Here is a 19053-nt window from a genome sequence, read left to right as displayed (position 1 = left end):
TTGATCCTGAAACTTGAGGTTTCTTTTAACATTATTCTCAGTCCATGTCTCCAGATCTTTTTATAAAACAGGGAAAAATACTGCCCTTCAGGGGTTTTCAGGTGCTGTGAAAATACATATTTTAACATAAATGAAGCTCAGAAAAATGATTGATGATGATCTCCATGTTAAAGCATACAGTAACTAGGAAGCAAGGCAGGTCATTGACCCCTGAATTGAAAGAAGTCCACTCCGACCTGGAGCTTGCACACTTTGTCCATTCTGTGCAATGTGGGAGGTGTGAAAAGAGCATGTGGATGCAAAATGCAAAGGTGTATGATAAAGCAGATGCACATGGGACAACATTGCAAAGGCAATTTTAATGCTGACTCCCCAATTATTAACAACAGCACATGAAATAAGGTTAGTACAGAGAGACCATGTGATGCTCTGTCAGAGCTACAATGTCGTTGCAGCCCTCCGCTGTTCACCAGCACTAACAAAATCATGGCTATAAAACTACTCAGGTCAATTTTCTCAGCAGTTTTCTATTACAATCAAAAAAGTTAATGGAAGGATTTCAGCTGAATATTAATAAGCCTGTATTTACATCTAGTACTAGCTCAGTGAAGCATATGAAAGCTTTAAAACCACTTTCTCACACAAAAAAGCCAAAAAGTCAGTCAGACATCAAGGTTATCAGAGCTTCTGCAGAAAGCTTTCACATAAGCTTAGCTTTCAAACTACTTTTTATGGTCTTTGTAGTATCAAGTACTTGCTATCACTTCAAATTTATTTCACCAATATTTTACTGATATCCCTAAGGATTACTTAGCTAACAAAATCAACAGAGTCAGTGACTTATTAGAACGCAACTTCTTGAACTGGTGAAAAATGCTAAGAAACTTCCAATTCTCCAGTTTTATATCAATGACTGAAAACAGTCCAGCCTACTACATCTGCAAGAAAACACATACAGGTCATCATTTTTCTTCTGGCAGTGCAGACATGGGTGTAGATTCTACAGCTAGCAATGTCTTTCTATAGACAAAAACAGTTAGGCAGAAATACTATTTATGCTAAAGGCAATAAAATAAAACATGCAAATTCTAACAAATTAAACAGAGAAAAGGTCTTGACACATACCAGAAAATGTTGTCTGGCTCCCACAAAGACTTTTCTCCCCATAATTGTATCAATAAGGCTTGCTTTAGAAGCTACTACTAACTAGAAAAGTGAATTAACAAGTATTTTTCCTACCAAAATGAAATTAAATTACATAAATTAAAATGAGCACAATTAAGCTTGTCTGGAACCCTGCTGCCTAAATAAGACTTTCAGATGATTGCTCAGTGTTTGCTCAGTTTACAAGCACAGATACAATTACAGTGAAGAATGTTCTAGTCCGTGACCATCAATTATCAAAAATATATAACAAAGAATGTTACTACCTAAAAACTTGCCTTCTATCTTAAGACGTCATAAATTCTTCTGATAGCTCAGATGGCATCAAACTTCACATTTACTTCCCCTAGTAAAAATCAATTCACATGAAAGTAATTCCCTGCCACTTTCCTATGACTGCAGTTGGAAGACTTATTACCGTAACCCTAGACCGCCTCTTTGCTCAGATAGGGCCATGCCAGCAATGAGCAATGGAACAAATATAGATGTGCCCCAGCTGTCCTTCAGCAGTGTGCTACGTGAGTGTCACCAGGATGAATGTCATACACCGAGAAAAGGCTCTGAAGGTTGATTCCTGGATTTGAAGTACTTGGAACAATTATACAAACCCCTTGCTAAAGCCAGAGCACCCTCTCACTTTCTGAGCTGGTGTTAATAAACCCAGCAGAGTGCAGTCATTGACTCTGAGGCGTGATTTCCAAGGCTGTGGTGCTAGGCAGAGTATCATGTGCAGGATAAAAAAAAATGCTCTCTGCACAAACAAACTCAAATGGCTACATGCGTGCTTACAGCATTGCTGTACAATTAAATGGAAGTATCTGTTCTGCTCTTTGCAAAAGTTTAATGGCAAAGTCTGTTAAATTAGGTGAAGCTTTACTACTGGGTTGAGTTGGAATCAAGATCAGATTCTAGAAAAAGATATTAAAAATCAGAATTTAGAAAAAAAATCAGAAATCATAATGTTGCATACCCTTATTATAAATATACATACATCCCCAGCCCATGGGTGTATGATAGACCTCTGGAAAGCTAATGATAGTGAAGAAAATGGCCAATGGCCCAGCTAGGGAGAGTTGGGGAACCTATCCCTTCAGTCTACATTCAGTAGTGCATCACCTGATGAAAACCAGGCTGTATATTACCACTGATTATTGTGATCACTGTAGTACTTGAGCTCTGTGTATCCACTCAAACCCACAAACCTTTCAGTTGTCCAGCATAAAGAATCTTCTGCTTGGGAAAGCGCTAGTGAGCAAGCCTTGCTGGCAAGAGGTTTATAAGCACGTTCAAGGACACTGCATTATATACATCTTGAGCTCAGGGGACAGTGCAAATGGAGACATCTATTGGATCTTGACAGCTCTGGTTTTTCTTCCTTTTCCAATTAAACTTGGTGTCATTTCCCCACATTTCTAGCAATGCAATTGTTTGCTGTTTCAATAAGGAATTAGAAGTTAATTACCCATGTAGTCATGATCTCATTACCACTGACAGTGCCTCTATCATCTGTGAGATCAGAGCAGAAATGTTTTCACATAAATGATGTAGCTTTTTGCTGAAATGTTAACATTTATGCTGCAAGACAGGTTTTATTAATTTTTCAAATGAGAACTTGTTTTTGCCTTTGTACTGTTAAGCAACACTATCTTCTATCTTGCAGGCCTTAATTTATTGAAAAATTAGTAGTGTCAGCTTTCCTTCCAAAGACTAGAACATAACATTTTGTTTACTGTGAATTAAATTCAGCCTGGGAGGCAAGGCCTGCATAAGAGATGCATGTTATATAAAACCCCCTTCACTCCCCGCTCCCCTCAGAGGTCTGTGAGGCAGTATTTAGGCAATATGACAACCCTAGGACTGAGTTTGATTTAAGGACCATTTGACTGCAAGGTGGTTTGTGGCCACAGCCTCTTGGGCACACGGCATATCAGGTGCTGGGGCTTGGGGCACCCACCACCCCCAGGGCTCGAATGCTGATGCAGGGCATCGCACGTCTCCATTTTGAAGTGCAGGGTAGGAGCATGGGGTTTCAACTGGCTTCGGAGAAGGGAACAACCTGTGAAATGCCACTGGGCCCATGGGAATGATGGCTGGAAACTACTCACACACGGCAGCTTTCCCTCAGCTGGTGGCCACAGCAGCCAACAACTCAAACCCTGGGGGCACAGGAAAATGGCGGCTGTCTCCCTCCGTGTGGGGACGCCCTCAGGTAATGCCTGCGCTCCTTCCCACAGGGCTCTGTGTTTTGTGCACCTTGCCCACCACTTTCCACAGAAATAACTGTTTATTTGACAAAAACATAATTTTTTTCGCACACTCGGGGCCTTTATGCATGTATGCCTCGCCTCCCGCTCTTTACATTTTATTATTATTTATTTCCATTCCGGCTATGTGGGGGCCGCTCGCCCCGCCCCCCTCCGGCAGTCACGCATTGGCCCCTCCCCCCGGCGGTGCCCACCAATGGGGACGCGATCTTCCCGTGACCCGGCGCGAGGCGCCCGCCCCCTCGCCGGGTGCGAGCGGCGCCTTTAAGGCCTGCGGGTTTCTGTTTCGCTCCGCGGGTGCGGGGGCTGCGCGGTCGTTGCTATCATGGAGCCGCAGCCTGACAGTCTGGAGGGGTGGGTGGCGGTGCGCGATACCGCCTTCGCCGAGCCTCACCCGCCGCGGCTTCGCTTCCTCGTGGGCTGGAATGGCGTGGAGGGCGCGTTCGCCGTGACCTGCCACGGCCGGGCGGAGGCACAGGCCCCGCAGAGCTGGGCCGGCCTCTTCTCAGCGCCGGCTCTGCGCGGCGTCCACCGGCAGCTGGCGGCCGTCTGCCCGCGCCTGGAGCCCGCCTTCCCCGCGCTGCCGCCTACGTTGCCCGGCGCCGCTGCTGCCGGCGGGCTCTGGGCCGTGTTGTTCCCCGGCGGCGCGGCGCCGGGTGAGGCCGAGGTGCAGGAGCTGTGCCGGGAGCTGGAGCGCTACCTGGGCTGGGCCCTGGAGCTCTGCGGCGGCCGTGTGGTGCTGGACGCCCTCTTCGCCGCCGACCGCCGCCGCGACGACGAGTACTTCGAGAGCCTCCACGAGCTCCGTGGGAGGGCCCTGCGCGGCCACCTGGCCCGGGCCAAGGAGGCCCTGCGGCGGGTACGGGCCCCGGGGCCGGGCGGGGGGGGGCGGAGGGGCCGCCCCGCAGCGCCGGAGGGGGCCGGTGGCCTGGGCCGGTGGCCTGGGCCGGCCCTGCCGATGGGGCCAGCAGCCGCCTCTGGCCTCGCTTAGGCCTGCCCGCCTGAGGGAGCGCAGCGGCCTGCGGCTGCCTTGAGGGGTGCGGGGCGGGCGTGCTGCAGAGCCACCCCCTGCTCCCCCTGCAGGCACAATAAGGTTTCCCTCGGTGTAGGGCCGCTTTCACTGTTTAGTGCTACAGCACAGCTCGCAGGTGCACCTGTCTGAGCCTCTGCTTTTGCCTCTTGCTCACCTGGGAGTTGCATGCATGAGGTTAGCAGCCTCTGCTGCAAGAGCTTCAGTCGCACAGGTCAGACTCATGTTTGGGTAATGTGAGCGGGGGTGACCAAGTCACTGATACCATCTTGCTCATAGTATTGGCCAATGTTCAGATTAGTGCTGACACAAACACTTTTTTGATTGTCTGGAAACAGCTAAGTCAACTTTCTCAAGTACTGAGTGTCATCAGTCTTTGTAAGTGCTACCTTATTAAGTGGGGAATAAGCCAGCTCTGGGTGGGCAGCCAATATAAGGCATTGGGGTGCTTACTTAAGCTGCAAGTACTCCTAACAAAAACACATTGCTAAAAATATCCAGCAGTGTTGTGCAATGGGTAGGATGGTAATCAAAAGGGAGAGTACAATCATGCACTAATATTCTAACCTCCCTATAAAGTTCTTGGACTGCCTGTTTGCAGTGATGCCTATAACTGGGAGATTCTCAGTCAAGTTTTTTCTTAAAACCAAACTTAGCCACAGACCTATGCCGAATAGGTGTTTTGTAGTTAGAGAAATTGTTATGTTTTTTTAAGTGTCACATTCTGACCTAATGATTGTATGAACTAGTGATGATGGTAGCCCTTTCTCCCTTTAGTACTGTAAGTTTCTTCTTGCTGTAGGAGTGTTCCTGGATTTTTTTCCCTCCTTCTAGTAAGCATGACTAAAGGGTGGTGTCTAGTAACATGGTTGCAATTTGGACATTGGTATGTTAAAACAAGGGTTACAAATACTTTAAGATTGCCAGTGTGTTTCTACTATGCTTTTCTTGCAGTATTTGTTTGCAGTCTATTGGCTCCAAACTAAGCTGAAAGGTGTTTTATGAAAATGATCATGCTTTGTGGGAAAGTTAAGACAGTTGGCTTTAGCCTTCTGTTTCCTAGTTCAGTATTTAACAGCTGTAACAACATTACTGTTTCAGAAAGGCACTGTTTTTAAAAATACAACTTTAGTTTACATGAAGTTCATGCACAGCGTTGTACACAAAGGCTAAGGTTTCCATAACTGCCTATAACAGTCCATGACCCAGTTAAAAATACATTCTAGCCACCATGCTCTTCTGCAGGCCACACAAGCGTGTACAGCCATGTGGCAGTTTGGGGTTTGGTGGTTAAGTATAACTCGGTGCCTGTTATTCTGCTGTTTCCAACTATAGATATTGCTAAACATGCTATGGAGTGTTGTATTTGCAGGCCTAACAGGGACATAAATTCATTATATTCTGGTCTACACCAAGTTACACAAGATTCAAGAAATAAAACCTGCCTATTCTGTCACTAAACTAGCCTTAAGTATCAGAGCATCCTTCTTCCCTTTTTACAACCATGTCCTTCTGAAATGCCTCATCCTGTGGGCCAGGAAATTGATTTTGAAGAATGCAGAAGATATCGGTATGAGATAGAGGAGAGTAGTATTGTGTAAATACTTCTTTTTTGTGTGTATGTGTACAAAGACAGAGGGGAAAAAACACAAGCAATACTGCTACAACAACTACAGGAGTTAGATGGGCTAATGGTGAACCAGAATTCTATGAAAAGAATATCAGATTGTGTAAAAGCAAAGATTTTTACTTTAAAACAGGGGTGGGGAAACAACTGGAAAACCCCAACCAAACAAAAATCCCACATCCCTGTAATGAGTAACTTTTTCATGAATTGACTTCGGAACTTCACTAATACTTCTCTTCTACTCACTATAAATATCCTCCAGGAGCAGCATGACCCTCATGACGCTTTGAGTATGGGAGCCAGAAAGTGAACTACCGTGTTTCTATTTGACTTCAATAGTGGGGAAAAAGCAGACTGTTAAATTGTTGCAGGTGGGCCCTAGGACTGTGTCTGGGCTACCATGAGCTCCTGGGGAAGCCTAAGAGGCCACAGGACTTTGGGGACTATCAGAAATGTTGCAGTTCAGATCCTCTTGTTCCCCTGTCCTGCTGGTGCCAGGCCTGGAGGGAGGATGGGTGGGAAATGCCCTTGAGCTGACTTCCACAGATTTTGCCTTGGGTAAATGCCTCCACAGCTGGGATCTTTGTTCCTGTTGTCTTACCCAGACTCAGCTGGCAAGAGCGAAGGTGATGGTTTAATTCCAGTGCATTTCAGTTGCAACGCAATCAGCTTATGTTTCTAATGCTTTTTCTCATTGTTGTGGCACCAACCACCTCCTAGTCCCTTCCCTCCTTACAGAGCTGTAAAGCAAACACTGTCCTTCCAGGAAGGTCTGTGCTTCTCAGTGGAACTCAGCTCTATTCTCTCAGCTGGCTTGCTCTACCCTGGCACATAGAGCGCACTATGGTCTCTGCTAGCTGCTGTCAAAGAAAAATCTTTGAAGCTTTGATTGGCGCCGGTAAACAAATGCAATTGACGGGAAGTTTCCAACTTTGTGTTTTGTCACAGAAGCAATTAAAAACCTCAAATAAGGACTAGTGTATCAGACAGTTGTTCCGTGGAAGAATTACAAGTTACAAAGTGCAATATCACTGGAACTGAGATTAGAATAAACTAGTATAAACTATATGGATGTTAAAGGAATTTAGCTGCAGGGTATATCAGGAGTAGAAATCTGTTTCTGAATTCTTATTTTTAAATTGCAATCTGATTTTTCTGTGCCCAAAATCAGAAATTCGGGATCCAGAAACTCATTTCATATTAGCAGGCATTTAGTAATTGTGGCAATACAAGAGCTAGTTGAAGAATACTTTACTTGTCCTTCCAGTACACAGCCATCCCCAGTTTCCCATTTGTGTTTATAAAAAGGAGCAACCAAGTCACCTGCACACAGTTGTTAGAATTTCTGTGGTGGAAGCCCTAGGCATGATTCTCCTTGCAGTCTCCCAATGCAATATACTGTAATTAGCGCCTTTAACAGTGCGGTGTTAACGATATTTCCAGCTAGGGGTGGCTGCTGAATGCCTGGCATATGCCTCCTGTGTAGTGGGTGTTCTTGCCTGTTCATCAAATGACAAGCGGCGAGTCCTTTCCACCAAAGCTCGTCAGTAGTCAGCACACATAGATGCAAAGCAGCCGAGTCTGATTTACCTTTTATTCCACTAGGTTCTTCAGCAGCATAAAAATGCTGACACAATGGTGGCTTTGATGAAGGTTTATGAAGAAGAAGATGAAGCTTATCAGGATTTGGTCACCATGGCAACACAATTCTACCAGTATTTACTGCAGCCCTTTAGAGATATGCGAGAACTGGCAACGCTTTACAAACTGGAAATCCTGGTAGGTCTGCCTTTACAAGGTGAAAGGCCAAGTTATATAGCAGGGCATCAGCTGCTCTTGGAGCAGTTTAGACTCAAATCACTTAACATTCCCTAGTTCTTGTCTTCACCTACTTTTTTTCCCTGCCAAGCCACCAAACATGACTGAGAAATTCAAAGTTAGGGCAGAATCACTCCCAGTGGACCTCAGAGTCCATGATATTGGCTTGAATAGAACTGCAGCTGTCTTCCCACTAGAGTCCCACTTCCCTCTGTGTTGTGGAATTAAAAGGAAAACAGCCCCAAGCTCCACCTGTCTGTGGTTTACTCTCTGAAGTAGCCTTTGTTGTGCCACCTTTAGTGGGATTAGTTTGTGACAGTGAGAATGTCATCCCCCAGCAATGCTGATGCACCGGATTAACTCAGTTGTGGAGGAGACCTTACCACACAAAGCAGTTTTGTATTGCTGCTACAGCCTGCTAGAAGTACAGATTAAAACATGTCAATTGTAACTTCATTTAATTTTACGTGCATCTTAAACTGAAAGCACATACTGAAAGTTATGATGCCCCTGGAAAAGACAGCTATCTACTATTTTCATTTTTCCTTAAATAGTCTGTTAAAATTAAAGTGAGCTTTTGATGTTCTAGAAAAGAGCAGAACAGTGCTCTGTTCAGTGCTTCACAGAGAGCACTGTGCTCTCTAACAAAGGTTCTTGATACTGAAGGTTTAAATCTGTGAAGATGAAATATCTAGTATGCTGTACTGAAAATTAAAGTTAAAATCTCCTGCGTTTCTTTTCTATATCCCTGTTCCTGTGTGAAAGAACTGCCAAACTGGAGAATCTGACAATGCAGTGTGCTGTCAACACGTGGGGAAAAATAGAAGAGAACATTGCATGTAGAAGAGTGCTTTTGAGTTACTTTTAGTAACAACTGAAAACACTTGTGTTGGACATGATTTTTAAGATGCTAGTTTAAAAATATTTTAAGAAATTAATTAATCCAAAGTTAAAGCATAAAGTCATGGTTGGGGAACAAATGTTGGTTAACCTGGAAAAGAAGAACAAGGCAATACACAGGCATGAGTAGTGATTCACTTTGTGTCAAGTGAGGGGAAGGTCATGTTTGCCAGCATGCTGTGCCTTGCTTGACATGTCCCTAAGTATAGCACAATGTGGGCTGCACCGCTGTGGTAACCAGCTGGCAACTGAGAATTTTGTCTCCTTGCAGAAATCTTTGCAGTATGACAATTTGGGGCCTAAAAGAGTAGCAGCTTTGCAGAAAGATGCTGAAGAATGGACTAAGCGAGCTGAGAATGCTGTGTGCTCCATTCAGGATATCACTGTGAACTACTTCAAGGAAACTGTAAAGGCTCTGGCGGGTAATCAGAATGATTTACACAAAAGGTTGTGTAAATACTTGACTTAGGCGACTGAGACCTCTTTTTATCACCTTTGCTGGTCTCTCTCTGCAGACCCTGAGGTTAGAATGAGTGTCTAGTTTAAGAAAGAAACATTTTATTCACTTAAGATTTATATCTTTTAACCAATTTGGTTTACAACTTGCATTTGGCTTGCACACAAACATTATCAAGGCCTGAGATTTCTGGCTGCAAACCTCTGAACAAAAACCATGCACACTTTTAATGCTCGATATGCAAGCTTCAAGGATTTTAGCTTGTTAACTGAGTAGATTGCTGTGTAACTGTTAAGACATGTTTCCATGGTACAACAAAATATTTTACTTACATATATAAAATCATAAGTTCAACCTTTTAGTTTTGTAATTTCTAAAGAAGCTTCAGAAATTGTTTAATAGCATCAGCATTTTTAGTACTGCAGTTGTAGTAGAAACCCACGAGGGCTATTAGTACACTGCATTTCTTGGCTCTTATTGCAATATTTTAATCTGCAGCAATGCACAAACAAATGGAACAAGATCAGGAAAGATTTGGTAAAACCACCTGGGCATCAGCTTTGCCACGACTAGAAAACCTGAAATGTGTGTTAGCTAAAGAAACCCTTCAGCATCTGAGGGCAAGAGAGTTGTGCCTGAAACAGAAGAGATCTGGCATTCAGAAAAACGTAAGACCTTGAAAAGCCTCCTTTTCTGTCACTGTTTGGTGAAGGGCTGATCAAAACCTACCAAAGTGGTCGTGGGAGTAGACTTTCAAAGTCTTTGTCTATGAAACAGCTTAGGTTTTCAGCATGGTTTTAAGTTGTGGTAAAATGCATGTCTTCAGTTTTTTTAAAATTGTGCCTGCACATATGAGGACACTTAGCAAAGGTTAAGATACAAGCTTTTACAGTTCAAGTGTCATATTAGCATTTGTGATATTAACCTTTAAAATTGCTAGTTTTAGGGAAATCAAGACCAGATATTATTTTCAGAGGATGCTGCAAAATAAAGATACTTATTTAATTTTAATCTTCTGATCTTCTGGATTTGATGCCATCTAACTGCTGCTAGGAGTACCTGGTATTTATTTTCCAAGAGTACGGTACTGCACTATATATAATTGTTTTCAGGAGCAGTATTATTTGTGCAGATTATAATGAAGTCCTTTCTGGTAGACTTAAGGTAAAATTACACTTCAGGTTAATAAAGCTTTCTGCTCCAAGCCATTTCTAATGTTGTGTTGTTTCCATACCAAAGCATGTAAGCAGCTGCCAGTTAGGCCAGGCTTGCGTTTTACAGGTATTTGTGCATCCATGCATGTTTCATGTGTGCATATTTTGTTATTAATGCTTTTTATTTTCTATTTGGGGCTGTACAGATGGAGAACCTCAGTGAACAAGAAGAGAGCCTAACTGTAGTGGAGGAGCTGGAAATACAGTACTATGAAACGCAGCTGGAATTATATAATATACAGCTTGAAGTACTGAAACATGAAGAGATGCTGCTTATTGTACAGTTGGACACTTTAAGGAGACAGATTAAAGGTAAGAATAAACAAATATTTAAGCACATATCCAAAACACAGGAGTGATATAACCTGCTCTGTTTTCACTTGAAAAAAAAAAAAGGATGATTATCACTACTCAGGTCTTGATAGTAGAAAGCATCACTGGAAAATGATGCTGTGGCATCATCTGATATTTTGTCTTCTGACTAATTAGACATTAATTGGATAACACAAGTTTTAAAAAAACCCCACGCTAGTAGCTCATCTTGACAGCAGCTGTGGTATGTGCATGCACTGGCTTAGCATATGGAATAACTTATATTGAAAATACTTTACTGCTCTTGTAGTTACAGGATCTATGCATAAAAACTGTGGATACCATGACCTGCTGAAATGGGTCCTGAATTTCAGGACACACAACACAGGACATACATCACAAATCTGTTGTAATTTAACATGTAGGAATTGCAACATTCTGTAGTGACAAAAAGAGGTAATTTTAGCTAGATGGTACTTGAGTACTGCTATATTCCAGTCTAAGTGCCTCTTTGTAACATATTTATGACCAAATTAGGCACCAGTCTTGTTTATGCTTATTTGTGCTTATGAATTCTCTGTTACTGTGTACACTGTGAAGTAAACATTGCTCCTGCTTGTTGCATATTTAAAGCCTGGTAAACAGTGAAATAAGTCACCCAGATCAGAACAGATGATCAGTGCTGATCAGAACAGTCTTCAGTTTTCCAGGAAAACTCCAGTCGGTGAATGTAGGAGTTAAAGCACAGAGAGACATTTGAAAGAGGAAGCTAAACAATAACAAATGTTAACAGCATAAATTTGATCCTGCAAAGCACCCCTGTGAGTAACATCACATGTTTGTGTAAGACTCTTGAAGGGCTAAGTTTGGCTCTGAAGCATTACATTTTCTAATAACTAACTCACTGCCTTCAGTGGCTTTTAAAATGTCATTAGTTCTTTAAATGTTTAAATATCTGTGGCAATTTTTGGGTTTTTAAAAAAATGCCAAATGCCTTTTTAGAGAAACAGGATGAAGTTGTTTACTATGATACATGTGAAAATCCTGAGGAGCTCAAGGTCATTGAACAGACAATGGGACAACATTACGCTAACTTGTCAGAAATGACGATGCTGAGGCAGAAGACTAAGCAGTTGGAGACAAAGCGTGGGACTATCTGTGCGAGGAGAGCCTACCTCAGGAACAAAAAAGTAAATGCAGTCCTGGAGATGTGCATTTTCTTTAGCTGATGTTTTGACTCATGAGGGATGGACAGGAAACAACTAGGGAAGCTTTGGGTGTAATGTGCAAGATGATACATGACTCAGTGCCAAGGCTGCCAAACAGGAAGAGGGGCAATGTGATTTTAAGCCAGCTTTGCACTCCACTGTGTGGTGCAAGTGCCTCTCTAGTTTATTAAGGGAGCACAAACTTACATGGTGACCCAGGATGTGTTTCCCTATCAGCTAAATCTTACCAGAGCCCTGCTGTGGCCAGATGGAGCTTTGCCCTGGCAGCCTTTTACAAAGCAGCTACAGTACAGGAGGAAACCTGGCCTGCAGTGGGGGAAGCTGCAGTGACAGAACAACCCACACAATGATACTTTAACTTTGAATGGGAGGGAGGGGAAAATCTAACTGCTGCAATTCTCTCTCCAGCCTCTCAGTTCTGTGCAAAGGGCAGTTTTTTCCTTTGGTTCCCATTCAGAGCAGAACACTAGGAAGACACAAGTGAGATCCCAGTTGACTCTCATGAACCTTCCCAGTGAGCTGAGCTTGCCTTACACCTGCACAGTCCTGCTGGGGCAGAGAGCAGAGTTTAAGCTCAAGTCTGTCTGGCCTTTTACTCACTAGCCTGGACAAAATGGGAATGAAATTGGAAATGTTTTGTGAGCCATCATTGTCTCTTGCTTGCAACTGCTTCCTCGTCAGACACTTCTTTTGCTTCTGTTTTCATTCACTTAATTGCTGTCTGTTGGGTTTATAACACTAAAGCCAAATGCCAGATGATTTGGAAATGCTTACCCAGCCATGTAGCTAATCCCCCTCTGTACAGTGACAAATAGTGACTCCCAGAGAAAATATTGAAGCCTGCATCTTCTCTGCAGCACTTTTTTACTAACAGAAGGTACCTCTGTCAGCCATTCATTGTGTTTCCTATACCTTTGTTTCCCTGTACTTGGGAGTACATAGCTCCTGTACGTGGGAGCTATGGCAACTTTGGAGCTATTATTTTTGTAATGCCCTGCTACCTTCCCTCTTGCCTTCTTCCTCATGTCTTTGTACCCCTTCCCTTGAGCTGGTACCTGGGTGAAATTTCTTCAGAGCTTGTTTCTGCCTTTTTTTTGTTGTTGTTCTCTTTTTTTTTAAACCTAAATGTAAGGCAGAGGGATTGGTTCAGATGTGGGTATATTTCCTCTGCAGCATGAATAACCCTATTGCTAATTAGGAGAACAAAAGATCCCATTGTCTTTAGCCATGAAGGAATCCCACAGACTTCACCTTCAGGGTCTTGCATCTGCCACTGGTTGAGCTTAGCTATCCTTCTTGGCACAGCCAAGCACTTGGCCTTGGTCACTGTTTAGTGGCTTTTACACAGGAGTTAATGGCACAGATAGTACACAGTAAATGTGAACTAACCAAGGGTTCCATGAATTTTGCTGTTCTACCAGGATCAATGTGAAGCAAGCCATCGGCAGAGACTGCAACAGGCAGAAGAGAGCAAAAAACGCTTCCAGCAGCATCACAGCATACAGATAGTGAGTACTGAATAGCAGCCTTGGAGAATCTGGCAGCTGTTTGTTTTCACACACTAATGCTCACTTACTTGTGCTTTAATGCAGAAGAGAGACAAGCAAAAAGAGGAGGAGAAAAAGAAAAAAGCTTGGATAAGCCAGGAACGTCAGAAAACACTGGAGAGGCTGAAAACATTCAGGGAGGCAAGTACTGTGAACTACAGTAGTCCTAAATGGTGTCAAAACAGCATTAGAAAGTAGCCATAGCTCACGTGTGAGAACGATCCAAATCAGAGACCACCGTTTGGATAGTGTAAAATAGGATTGTGTGTAATGAGTCAAGAGCATTAAATCCACTAAGGATATAGCTTCCAGATGTGGAACCTGTTGCGAAGAATACAAGTGAGGAAATGGCTTTGAAAGAAATACTTTGATATTAATTTAAATCTGTTCAGGGTTGAATTTTCTGTTTGAATGGGTGAGTGGGACAGGTCTGTACTCTGTGGCTTTTTGACCTTTGGGGTTGATGTTTTGGGCAGTCCAAGGAAGATGTGACCTCCTGCCTCATGATTTGTTTTTCAGAAGTGTCCAGCTCATGTTGTTCTGAAAACATCTCGTCCCCAGCCTCTCAGTCCCAAGTTGCCACGAAGCATCACTCAGCAGGTTGTGGTACTGTCCCCTCCACCTTCGTCAAGAGCAAGGGCAGCTCCAGAGCAGCCAAAGAGTATACTGCTAGTAGAAGCCAAAGAATCAAAAGCCTCACATCAGAACACCCCAGCAGATATCCCTGTCCAGACTCTTATTACTGGTGGTGCTGCAGAACAACAAAAGCACAGCGAGGGATTGATGGTCTCTCCATCTTCACCACCACCTCCTCCGCCCCCTCATCCTTTGCCCCCTCCTCCCCCACCTCCCCCCTTACCTCTCCACTTAAAGACACCATCAACAACAGCGGATAAGCCACTTCCCTTGAGCTCCAATAGCCCCACAGAAAGCCCTGCGTTGCACAAACAGGATGACTCATCCAGGAAGTCTATAAATAATTACATAGGTAAGAAGGCTCACATCGACTAGTGTTTTTTTTCTCCATTTCCTATATTTTTCTGTTCTCCGTCTCTCTGGTTCTGGACAGGAATAGTGTGCAGTCTTGCTCTAGAGAATGAAGCTCTTAGAAAGCTTGGTCTAAGAAACCACATACAATAACATTGACCATAACTCAGGTTGTTAAGTGAGTAACAATGATTTGTGTATCCCATTTGATACACTTCACAGGCTCCTTATGCTCAGAGTGTGTGACTTGGTGTTTTTTGGGAAGTGCTGTCAAATTGTACAGGTCAGTCTTTTACGACATTGGAACTTGAATCTCAGTTGGAATCCTGCACTTGTTAAGTACAGCCTTACAATTAATTTAAACCATGCTTAATCACAGCACTACTAGTTCTGTGGAGATCTTAATTCAGGACCTGCATTTCTCGTAACACTGAAAATCCCACTGCTGTAATAGGTAGGAATGTGTCAGAAGAAATTCCAAAGAGAGGAGGTTTATTCATGTTGTTTGGTGAGAAGCAGCTTTTGTTACCATGTTTGTTCTTGCCACAATTTTGAAACTTCTGAACCGAATGTGGTATTTTGATTGAGAATTAATCACCTGTCCAGTCAGAAGACCTCTGTGGGTAAATTTGTGGTTGTACTGAGGCTACGCTTCAGTGTTTATGATTTATGTACTATAGAGCTAGCAGTTGGGCTGCTTGCATTTCTAAGGTGTGCACAGCCTGTGTCCACTTACAATTTGCTTGGTTTCTAAATAAAGGTTTCTTAAGAGAATTCATGCAGAATTTAACCAGGATTTGAAAGGCAGATGGATAGCTTTGGCATACTAACATTCCTAGGGCAAAAATTCTGATGTTACACCTCTGCTTTCTTAGCAAGATCATGCAGGTGTAATTGAAGGCTGAACTTGGCAATTGAAACAGTAGTTTGAAAGAGAATAGAGCTCAGCAGTCTCTCAAGGCTGCACTGGTTACATCCTGCTAACAGGCTTATTTTTATCTTTAAAGCAAGCAGATATTTTGACTATGTCAGGGAGATTGATCTAAGTTTGAAAGCTGCAATTTTTTATTGTAATTTTTCACAGTGGAGCTTATGCTTGAATGAAGCATGTCTTTAAATGTGGTACATTCCTTTTCCTTTTCAGACTGTTCACAATACAAGCAGCCCTCGTATCCTCTCCGTTAAGAGGCAAGCCACAGGCAGAAATAGCTCAGCATTTTCAGTTCTTCCAAGTTGTGGGGAAGCACAAGCAGCTGAAGGGTTGAGATGCAGCTGAGTTACCGTGACAAACTAGTGTGCATCCAGTGGATCTGGATGAAGTGTGCAGACTTCAGTCTGGGAGGTCTGTGGGATAACTCTACCACAGATACTCTTAAGCAGCTTTGATTAGCAACAGGAGTTGTACATCAGAGTAGTCTGACTGCTACTGATTAGCTACTAGCCTTGGTAGTAGCTAGTATTTACTACCATTCACAGCCTTACACTGATGTCCTTTCATTATTTTTGGAGAAGAAAAATCCTTTTTTGTTTATCAGAGAGATCTGATTGGTCGTTTACACCTGTTTCATGAAGAAGACCAGCATGATAATTGCTGCATTAGTAATAAATATAAAATACTGCCACAGGAACTTACTGAAACAGCTTCATAAACAGGTTGGTTTTAGTTACACATGGACTACTCATGTCTTTGTACATGAAAAGGCAGGAGAGGTTCATATTCTGGTGTTGAATATATTGTCTGTAATGTGTTAACATACTTTCCAAGGGGAACTTGGAAAGTATGTTAACATAATATAATCTGTTAGTCTGACTAGTCTGTTACCACGCAGCTCATTTGATTAATGGACTGAAGACTTCCTTACTTGAAGGCTTTGTATGACAGCTTGGTGGATCTTTGCTTGATCCTTTTCTGGCACGTCAGTCTCTGAAGGTACCACAGGATTTAGCAGAATGTTGTATTTCAAGTGCTTGATGTGAATCGCATAATCTTCTGTGCACTGCGCATGGCAAAAATACTTCTAGCTGTGAGGCACAGATGGTCTGAACCTATGGCTATAGGAGTTGACTGCTGTCCAGGTAAACTTCCTCCCTGTCTGACAGTCTGAAGCTAGCAACAAAGAATCCAGCAGAAGGAGTAAAATACGTTTTACAGTGTGTATCAAGAGAAGTAGTGGAAGCTCTCTCAGTATAGTGTCAGTTATGGTCTGAAGTTCAGAAACATATGCCTGAGATTTAAATCATGTTGTAAAATGGGAAATATTTTTTTAAGTCCATACAGAAAAGAGCTGCCTGCCTGCTTGCTTAGGGCCTGATCTGGCTCCCACTGACTTCAATGGTGCAGTTTCAAGTCCTTCTACTCAAATCCTTTCATTTTTCTCTTGGCTGAGCAAAAATGCAATTGACAGTCTCAGCAGGCATCTGAGCAAGCTGGGAGGAATGGCAGATTGTTTCTAGTACAGAGTACAAGAGAATTTTTGGTTCAGTGAAATTTTTTTGAAAGCCCATAAAGTTGTAATGAAAAAGAAGCATCCTCCTTTGTGTATAGTTTCTTCTTTAGAGCACAACCTTGTACAATGTTGAAGAGGCATTGGATTCTCAATTCAGGATATAAAAGATTTAACCGCTTTTTTAAAGCAGTTCCAGAGCCTGGTGTTGCAGAAACTTGAAACAGTCTGTGCCACAACAGACCCGTCTTTTTCCTGTCTCTAGCAAAGATGAAAGGAAGAACCCTAAACACTTGGGTAGGGTTTTGTACCTCTGTAAGTGTACTTGTCTTGTTCTTTCTTCTGATAACAATAGATTGATTTATCTGTTGCAGGTTCCATGGATGAGGTTTTGGCTTCTCTAAAACGCAGTGAAGTTCATCTTCGCAAAGTGGAACAGCAAAATCCCTATGCCTCTGTAAAAGACAACATTCTCTCTGCCATAAGACAAGGAGTTAAACTAAGAAAAGTGAATCGAGATACTGAGAAAGATGTCAGTAAAGGATCCACTAATGAGCTGGAGAGAAGCATTAAGGCAGTCATCCAGAGAATTAAGAAAGTGTCTGCTGATTCTGAAGAAGAGGAGAACAATGATCAGAATAATGGAGAATGGGACAGCTAACCAATTCAGGGTAACAGGACTTACTGACTGGAACAATGTGTCTCATTTTGCATGTTGTAGAAGACTGTCCCTGTCAAAATGAAAGAACAGTGTGATTGTGTGTGCTCTCATAGTCCAAAATGTCTCATAAAGTAAAATAATCCTGCTGATTTTCTACAGGAGCTGCAAATTCTTATTTTTGCATGAGAAATCATACTCCAAATTATGCTTGCATTAGTAGGTACTTCTGGCTCAACCATGCAGAGTTTTCATCATATCTGAAGACAGCTAAAATGCTGGATTGAAACATACATTATTTAGGTTGTTACTACACAGTAGGTAATGCTTTCACAACAAAGTTTAAGGAGTGAAAAACTAACTGAAAATCTATTTTTTCAGGTAAAAGTAGAATCAAATCCATGGTGATAGAGGCAGACCAGAAAACTTAGCATAATCTGGAAGCCCCCATTCCTACCTCCATCGTCCAGAAAATTCTTTAACTTTTTGCTTGTCTAATACAGCTCACACTCAAATAATTACATGCATACTCCATTTATCTTTATGTCATAAAGTGTGCACTTATGAATGGGCTTGATAATGCTGATTGGGAAAATTAGCACCAAGTTTGAAACAAATGCTACTGTAGTAATTACTGAAAAGTTTACTTTTTAGCTGGAAGCTTAAACGTAGAGAATTTTTAGATGCTAAATGTTTTCCATACATCTACATTTACAATGAACTGTTGCCATGAAAGAGCAAGCCAAAATATTGTATAGAATATTTTCTGGGATCCAGCCCTGTAATACAGAGCTGCATTTCTCCACTGAGAACATCAATACATGTTTATAGCTACTCTCATGAATTTAAATTACCTGATAGCCTTATAAATGGCAGATATTTGCTTTGTGCGTGGAACCTGACTATTTAAAAATTCAGCTACATTCAATTTAGAGACTGTTTCTATTTTGGGTAGATAGTGACGAAAATTATTCAAAGTTTCTTTCTTTGAGTTTATTACTGACCCCTAATAAAAATATATCCTGACAGAAGAAGTGGATTCAGTGTGCTGTCATTTTGGGCTACTGCTGTGAAGTAAGCATTACTTACACCATGGTACTCTGGTTTTTGATAGTAAGTGTCAGCCATACAGCAACTCCACTCTTTCCCTAACGGTATATGTAAATGCCCTTGTTTTCTCAAATATTTATGAACTGTGATTTGGTAACAGAATTGCATATACAGTGCTTTAATTCCATGTTTACTGTGGAGTAGCAGATCAGTTTAATCAGCCCAGTAAATATGTATGCAGCAGTTTTCATGCGAGAAGCAGCAGCTGGGGGTTCATTTTTTACCGTTTCAGCACCTACTGCTATTTGGAAATCAGAAAAGAACAACTTTTTTTTTGTCCACTGCCATCAAA

The 19053-nt window shown here is 42.3% G+C and overlaps 1 protein-coding gene across 1 annotated transcript; it reads left to right on the top strand.

Moving 5' to 3' along the window:
* Positions 1–3753: 3753 nt before the first annotated feature.
* On the top strand, positions 3754–17654 carry WHAMM (WASP homolog associated with actin, golgi membranes and microtubules; the record flags this gene model as incomplete). Its single annotated transcript, XM_082004977.1, has 10 exons — positions 3754–4287; positions 7691–7864; positions 9075–9225; positions 9759–9928; positions 10621–10786; positions 11789–11976; positions 13437–13523; positions 13608–13703; positions 14082–14550; positions 17368–17654. The coding sequence occupies 10 exons, from the start codon at positions 3754–3756 to the stop codon at positions 17652–17654; spliced, it is 2322 nt and encodes a 773-aa protein (XP_081861103.1).
* Between the last annotated feature and the right edge of the window lie 1399 nt (positions 17655–19053).

This window comes from Phaethon aethereus, assembly GCF_964289735.1.
Source record: "Phaethon aethereus genome assembly, chromosome: 12".
Classification (NCBI taxonomy): Eukaryota; Metazoa; Chordata; class Aves; order Phaethontiformes; family Phaethontidae; genus Phaethon; species Phaethon aethereus.
This window is presented reverse-complemented; position numbering and strand designations above follow the sequence as displayed.